Source organism: Dermacentor silvarum, chromosome 5 (assembly GCF_013339745.2).
Source record: "Dermacentor silvarum isolate Dsil-2018 chromosome 5, BIME_Dsil_1.4, whole genome shotgun sequence".
Lineage (NCBI taxonomy): Eukaryota > Metazoa > Arthropoda > Arachnida > Ixodida > Ixodidae > Dermacentor > Dermacentor silvarum.
The window spans coordinates 7,109,949-7,118,161 of NC_051158.1; the positions used below are offsets into that span (position 1 = coordinate 7,109,949).

The 8,213-nt window shown below is 48.6% G+C and overlaps 1 protein-coding gene across 1 annotated transcript; it reads right to left on the minus strand.

The window, feature by feature from the left end:
• Nucleotides 1–948: 948 nt before the first annotated feature.
• Nucleotides 949–7,225, minus strand: LOC119452855 (BTB/POZ domain-containing protein KCTD9-like). Its single transcript, XM_049667158.1, has 6 exons — nucleotides 7,216–7,225; nucleotides 6,117–6,184; nucleotides 4,672–4,821; nucleotides 4,246–4,360; nucleotides 1,714–1,847; nucleotides 949–1,060 (listed from the first exon to the last, which is right to left on the minus strand). The coding sequence occupies exons 1-6, from the start codon at nucleotides 7,223–7,225 to the stop codon at nucleotides 1,013–1,015; spliced, it is 525 nt and encodes a 174-aa protein (XP_049523115.1). The 3' UTR covers nucleotides 949–1,012.
• Between the last annotated feature and the right edge of the window lie 988 nt (nucleotides 7,226–8,213).

The following is an 8,213-nucleotide window of genomic DNA, read 5'->3' on the forward strand; positions in this document are numbered from 1 at the left end:
GCGTTTCTTTTAGGGAACTCTAGCTATCGCGACAAAGAATGCATATAAAGGATAGAAAAAAAAACAGGTTGAAGACGCCTTCGTTTACAATTTGTAGCGGTCATTGAGATTTTCATGGCTTCGGCTATACGCCGAATCAAGTAAAAATGCAGTGATCATTCCGAGATTTCCATCGCTTTAGCTATGTGCGACATACGGCCGTCTCCGGGATCGGCCCACTTTGCTATGACACTCGCTCGCCAGGGTCGGCCTAAACCATGACGGCATGACGACGTCTGTATGACCATGAAGAAGAAATGACGTTGGTATAGAACGACGAAGGCGGCAAATGGAATGGCATTTCTGAAATTATGACGTTGGCATGACGACAATGGGATGGCGACAACTGTATGACGACGACCACGTGACGACGAAGGGATGACGAGAGTCGGATGACTGAACGATGGAATCACCACGACGGCAGCCCGACCACAAGCACGTAAATAGTGGCCCAAGATAACAGACAAGATAGGTCACTGGGTCGACGTAAAGGCCAAACTACACGTACGCGTGCTGGCGCGTGGGCGCGAGATTTCGCGCGCCGGCACGCGGCGTGCGTGTAGTTTGTCTTTAAGAGGACGGACATGGACGGACGGACGGACGGACGGACGCACGTGCACACACACACGCACACACAGATAGATAGATAGATAGATAGATAGATAGATAGATAGATAGATAGATAGATAGATAGATAGATAGATAGATAGATAGATAGATAGATAGATAGATAGATAGATAGATAGATAGATAGATAGATAGATAGATAGATAGATAGATAGATAGATAGATAGATAGATAGATAGATAGATAGATAGAATGTTTAATAACTTGAAAAATGAAAAAAAAGAAAGTAGGCACGTCGAGTCATGGTGTTTTATCTACGCCATATATACTGGACGTTTAGATTATTGCAGTATGGTGCGCCTCCTAGGCCGAGATCACGGGAAGCCGTTTCGCATGTCGCCAGCCGCTAGCCGAGGACCACGTCTTGCAGGTTGCAGCTGGACAAGTTGCAGTCCTGCAAAGTTCAATGATGCATGGTGTCTCAAGGAAGGGGAAAAGGGACAAGAGGTACAGTTTTTGTCGACAGTATATTGGCTATGTTGCTCGCCTCCACCAACCTAACTACAGGCTGCTTAAGTAAGTTCCTGTGGAATGCCGTAAGTTCCAGAGCCCTGGGGATTGAAATGTTGTACCTACTCACCATCCAGAATTACGCAGAGCAGATATAACAACGGGCACCGCATCACACAGCCAAACGACACATATGGTGAAGGCGCAGAGTAGCCCGTATAGATTTCCCAAAGGCTCTACATTCATAGGGTAGCCAAGCAGAGATAACCTCTGGTTAACCTCCCTGTCTTTCCTTTACCTTTTCTCTCTCTCTCTCTGTGTGTGTGTGTACATTCATCTAGCCTAACGAAAATATATTAGAGTGAAACCTGCCACTGGTGTTCTGCTATCACCAGAACTATAGGCAGTGCATGCATTTGTCAATTCTTCGTGCTTGTGCTGTCGCACGTGATACGTAAATATACGTGTAAGATAGTGCACAAGTCGGGTAGTGTATACAGGAAGTCATAGAAAGGCCCCAGAGATGCCTGGACAGAGTTCACACAGTGCTTGTGTCGATTATTACGAACTGTAAGCCGGAATCAAGCACCAACTCACCACCATGGTAGCACCGGTAAGGACTGCGCTGCGCATGTCACAGCCTACCATGCTGGCATTCCTCAGAAGCACCCCCTTGAGGTTGACGCCGTACATTTTGCTCCCGTCCAGCACGGCATCCTGCAGGTTGGCCCCTGTGATGCCGGTTTGAATGGGTCAGTCAGTTTATTAGGACATTCTTCTGTTAAAGAGACAGTAGCGAGCGTTAGATGCTCCTATACAGCATAATTAACGTATCGCCGTTTACGGAATGCGGGAGACGCAGACGCCGAGTAGAAGAGCTGGTGACGCTATCTTGTGAGGATGAGTTTAACGAGAACGCACTAAAGTATTATTGCTATCACGGGCTAGTGTTATACTAGGTTGATTGTCAAAGAAGTCGCAGTTTAGCCCGAAAGGTGAAGCATCAATTGCGATATCAAGTTAATAGAGAGCTATGCGAGTAAGGATAGTAGTTTTATCGGCTGTATAAACTTGGACACATTCGCTTACTAACTCAATTAACAAGCATGGTGTCAGCGCGCACAAGCAAACATGAATAGATCACACTCGATGACCGCAGACAACCGCTGTCAAAACGCTGGCGTGAGCAAGCGCGCCAGCAGCAGCGAGCGAAGGTTCGTGCGGTCTATCGCTTCAACGGAAACTGAGCGGCGAAAGCACAGCGAATACAAAGGTAGAAGCCGTGTTGCAGAACACTTTCAAGATACGGTGAGCGCGAACGCGCAAAGTACGCAGTTGCTCGTAGAGCAGAAGCCGCAACCCCTCCCTCCCCCGCACTGCCTTCCCGCTTTCCTCCTTTCGCCTGCTAGGGAGCCTTGCATGTAGGCTCCCCATCGCCTGCGAGATTCCAGTTCCCCTTGCGCCCGGTCGCAAGATACGCCTTTGGTGCCGCAGCTAAACGTCGCCTCCCCTCCCTCCCTCCCCCTCTCTCATCCCCCCCCGGCCTTTCGCACAACGGCAGACGCGCGTTTGCTCTCCGCCGTGCGTTCGCTCTCCGTGAAAGCGCGCGTCCCTCGCGCGCTTTCACTACAGCGCACGGCGCTCGGTGACAATTTTATCGCCCTTGGACTTTATACGGAACCTCGCGGCGACGGCGACGACGACGCCGATGGCAGAAATCCGCTCGGAGTGTCCATATAAGTGCTGTCGCAATAAAAGGCATCGGCGGCGGCATAATCACATATGCATATTGTTTCCTACATACGTATACCAAGCAATGCTTTACGGAGGCTAGACCTCCCACTGCTCGCATTCGCCAACAAAAATAGTGCGTCACACATAATATACGCAGGAGACATTTATATGTCTCGATGTAACATTATGTATCATACTTCTAGTCACAATACATGACGCACTTATTACGTGGAAGGTGTCTCAAATCAGAATTAATCGAACTAGCAGCATGGCGCTGTTAGACCAGCGGTCACAGCATCCCACTCGAGCTCGCGATCACAACGTAGTATGTCGCGTACTGGTATGTCGCTGTAAGTCGCGACCCGAGCAGACAATGTCCAATTCAATTTAAGACGGCTTCGCTTCACCTCTCCCGTAACTACGTACTGCCTGGATTACCAATTAAGGCTCCTCCAACGGGTAAAAGTGGTGCCGTTAGTGGTGCAGGATCGTAATTTACTAACACATGTTAACGTTATGTATGCCTCTATTCAGTGTTCATTTCAGCACGGCTAGCCATATATTTGAGGTTAAGAAGCGGAAGAACAAAACTTGATTGATTGATTGATTGATTGATTGATTGATTGATTGATTGATTGATTGATTGATTGATTGATTGATTGATTGATTGATTGATTGATTTACTCGTTCGTTCATTAATTGAAGCTCACGTCCCAAAGCAACAATATGGGACTATGATAGACGCCGCAACACCCGCCGTGGTTGCTTAGTGGCAATGGTGTCGGGCTGCTAAGCACGAGGTCGCGGGATCGAATCCCGGCCACGGCGGCCGCATTTCGATGGGGGCGAAATGCGACAACAACCGTGCGCTTAGATTTAGGCGCACGTTAAAGAACCCCAGGTGGTCCAAATATTCTCGAGTCCCCCACTACGGCGTGCCTCATAATCAGATCGTGGTTTCGGCATGTAAAACCTCAACGGAGAGCTCCGGGTTTATTTTCATCATCTGCCGTTCTTAAACGTATATCTAAATCCAGATACACGACAGCTTTTGTATTTAGCCCACCGTCGAAATGCAACCAGCGCGGCTGGGAATCGAATCCCTGGAATCGCATCTTGGTGGGTAGGAATAAAATTTGTGAAGGACATTCGAATAAAAGGAAGTCGGCAATACCGACGTCGACAACAAGACTCAGTGGTGATCGATTGAGCGGTAAATGCGAGATAAATGCGATAGCATTCCGTCCCACCTCTTTGAGGTCCCGCATCCATGATTTAAAGCGTGTTTGCCACGTTGCAAAGCATACGTGTTGTTTAGGAGCTCACTTTGACACTCCTAATGCTAACGCATTAAAACTTGCAATGCCGCAGGCCCCAGCGAAGCAAGCGGCCTACCTTCGAGGTTAGCAATGTTGGAAGCGATATCGCCTTGTTGTCCCAGGACGCAGTTCTTCATGGTGGCTCCCGTCAGGTTGGCCTTGTTCATCTTTGCTCCTAGAAGCTGAGCTTTCTGGAAAAAAAGGGCAACGCAGGCATTAACGAGGAGAACCTGGAGAGGTCATCATCATCCCTATCATATTTTCTTTCAGTCATCGGGGAACATCAACTGGCAAGAGACGAACATCGTAACAACCGATAAGGGAGAGAGATATTTCGCTTAGAATGCAAGAATTGCACGCATCAATGAGAGAGAGAAAAATATTAGAACTGCTCCGGGTATTTAATTAATGTTTTCGATTTCGATCAGAATATTCGGTGTTCGAAGAAGCCCTAATTCTCAATTTCGAGTGCAGCGCTCTCCGTATGAACAATCATCGTTACCTCGAGCTTGGCGCCGCTCAAGTCTGCGCCCTCGAAGCTGCAGTGGCCGAGGCTTGCGTGGGATAGGTTGCAGTTGCGCAGCTTAGCCCACTTGAAGTTGATGCGGTTCAGATCCAGGCTCGAGAGATCGGCGCCAGTGAAGTCAGCGGCCTGCGTTCGCGAGCAGGGCACTTTCGATTGATTCATTGAGCTTTAACTATTATTTCCTTGGCTGGACGGGTCAATTTCCATTAAATTGACTGCCATCATTTGTGTTAGTACAACTAGCATTGTCACGTATTCGTCTGGATTCAATGCCACACTCTATAGCCAGGATTCATTCAAAAATATACCAGTACAAGGTTACATGGAATAGTTAAGTGATGAGGCGATCTGCAAACAGGTGCATAAATCACAGAAAAAAAAAGCTGGAATGAATATGCAAAATGTATACCTGGCGCTGTATTGGCGGAACATTCCGTGCCTACAGGAACAAAACCGAGGTCCACAGGAATATGGACACTTTAAGGTTACCAGCGGTCATCGAACAAGCAATGTGCCTGTAGCCAACGTTTCAACAAGGCTATACGAACGCCTGCTCCACGGAAGACCTTCCTTACTCGACGACTGTTGATCATTATTCTACGATTCGCAAAAGCAGATATAAATACCTGGAAACGAAGATCGGCAACGGGCATTCTCGCAATGGCGTATATGACGTCATCCCGAGTAAGCGGGCGGTTGCCTCCGCGGTCTCCCGGGCCCGGATTGAGACCGGGCTGGGCGTCGCCCTTGTTGTGCGTTCTCTCTTCCTCCTGCGAGTCGTTTACATCGCCTAGAGTTCCTTACAAAAATCACTAGGGGCAACTATGGCGCTAGTTATAGGGGAGCTGCGAATGGAGTGGTTCGGCACACCATGCAAAGACGAGCACTAGTACAACATGGACGTGCATACCGTATAGACTCGTGTAAGGGCCGCACTTTTTTCCCAAGTTTGACGAAGTGCGGCCCTTACACGGGACTGAACCTTTTAGTCAAGGTGGTGAAATTCCGCACCCCCCCTCCCCCCCCGGTTGGGTGTGCGGCCCTTACACGAGTCTATACGGTAGACTTCGTCTTTCTGGCTTCAAACAGCTTCGGGACTTTAAAGAACCCGCCGCTGTAGCTCAGTGGGTGTGACGCTGCGCTGCCAAGCTCTATGTCGTCGGTTCTTTAACGTGCCCCTAAATCTAAGCACGCCCCCGAGCATTTTTTACTTCCAAGTCGTCGAAATGCGGCCGATCGACGCGGCCAGGTTCGAACCCGCGACCTCGAGCTCAGCCGCCGATGCCACAGTAACTGGGCTGCAGCGGCGGGTGTGTTTTCCTTTAGTGTCTGGTTGACTAAATACTCTGAGCCGTGCGGTGGTTAAAGCACTGCGTCACACCCTGCGAGCAAACACAGCGCGCAAACCACAAGTGCGTCACCTTGGTGAGGGCTTCGAGATCCTTGACCAAACTTTCGATCCCAAAGTACTTGGCCTCCTCCAAAACACCTGCAATGAAACAGGTTCTTCTAAAATAACTTTCTCGGAACTCCAGTAAACGCAGTTTTATAGGTCACGTGATGAAACGCGACAAAAAAAAAAAGAAGCCTTGACGTAGACTCACCTCATGCGCGCATTTACTAGAGAATGCGGCGTTATTACGCCGTATACGAATCTGGCGCTGAATTCAAAACGCTCTTCGCTAAAATAATACTTTCAGCACCAGGATTGGCTGGAATTTCGAACAATTCGAGCGCTAGAGCTTTTTGTGAATACGGCCGGGGGCCTGGTCCCTAAAGGTGACGATGGATCTTATAGTGCGCGAGTTACAATTACGCGTATGTCACCCAAACTGGATATGGTCAATAGGAGGTAGTTATCCCTAAAATGACGCGTTTCATTCCGTGTCTGTCTGTCTGTGCTGTGCGCGCGCGTTCTTATTCCTGCTTATAATATTTCGTGCTCTATCAGCATATATTACTTAAATTTATTTTTGTTCACTCTTTTCAATCGCAATTTCTTTTTTTTTTCGCCAAACTATGCCTGCTCTATTTGCTCTATGACGTTTCTGTAGAGTAATAACTGTGATGATTTGCTTGGTTTGCATTAACCAATGCCCTGCCCTTTTTTATCCGTAGAATAAGAAACTCACCGGTGATTACGATACTCCCTAATGCGAAATTTGAACGCAGCTGTATACGTTTCTTGGCTGGCGCGCACAATCTGTCTCGTGCGGAACGTTCCAAACGGATCGAAGTGTGGCGCGACTACCTCGCTAATCGGGAGATCGCGAGAGGCCCCGCGTGGCTGACGCGTTGGCGCGATTCACAGCACCCGCCGCAGACAGACATCCGCTCATGCAGCGCTTTGGTGAACAGACGACGCGTAGGGGGGCCTCGATGCGCGCGCTCCTGCGAATGGAGCGGAGGCGAGCGAGCGCATCGAGGCACCATAACGATCCCTCCTCCTCCACTTTCCGCCTCATTATTCCGCCGCACCCTCCTCTTCCGCTTTCCTCTTTGCGCTCGCTTCGCTCTCACCGTCTTTCATCGCCCGCTGCGCTCGGCGTTCGCTTTTATCTTTCGCTGTGCTCGCTCGCTCGGTTACAAGGTAGGACGCCGACGGTCGCCGCAGGCGCCTGAGAGCTGCACTCTAGAACCGATATCCGCACGGCGCCCACGCGGTGTCCCGGAAGGAAAGAACGTGCCTGCTGCGGACACCGCCTTGTCGAGCACCAGTTTCTTGTAGCGGAGATAGTTGAGCAGCGGCTTGAAGTACACCGGGTCGCGATCGAACAAGTAGGCGCCTTGAGCGTCCCTCTTGATATTGAAGTCTGCAGCATTTGGTCCCTGGGAAAAGATGCCGGCGAGCTTGGAACGGGGGTCCGAGGAAGTGAGCGTGGTCCTGGGACAAGACTGAGCAGTTAGTTAAGAGAGTAATTGAAAGGGGTAAGATTGGGCCTGTTAGTGAAACATGCTTTAAAGTTTCATTAACAGCGCAAGGATATCAGAGGGGACAGAAGAGACAACAGAGCACTTTCTTCTTCAGAGATATTCTTCTTCAAAATATTTAAGAAAGGATGGTTTAGTATCGGATGACCCTATGTAAATACGAGGGGAGTGATAAATCTTTTTACTCGCCACATACACTGCACCGGTTTTAGTTAAGTTGGTTACTTATAAGAGAAGGTAAAGTCTATAGTAACTGTATACCAAACAGAATCTGTTTGTTAGGCCGTCAATCCTTTAAGAAAATTGTTGATATGTGCAAAACTGAAAAAAAATATCAAGCACCAAGTTATCAATTCTGAAACTCGGTATTAGATAACTACACCACAAATATGCACACCACGCAGGCCAATAAATCTACAGCGGACAAAATTGGTGTATTGTACACGGCTCTCGACTACGCCACTAATTTGCGAGTAGGACTTGCGAAAACCATCGTCAACACTGTAACACATTCATATGTCACTCTTCTCTATTTCAGATTCTCTAACAGATGCAATTTATAAATTTAATAAATAATTATACTATTA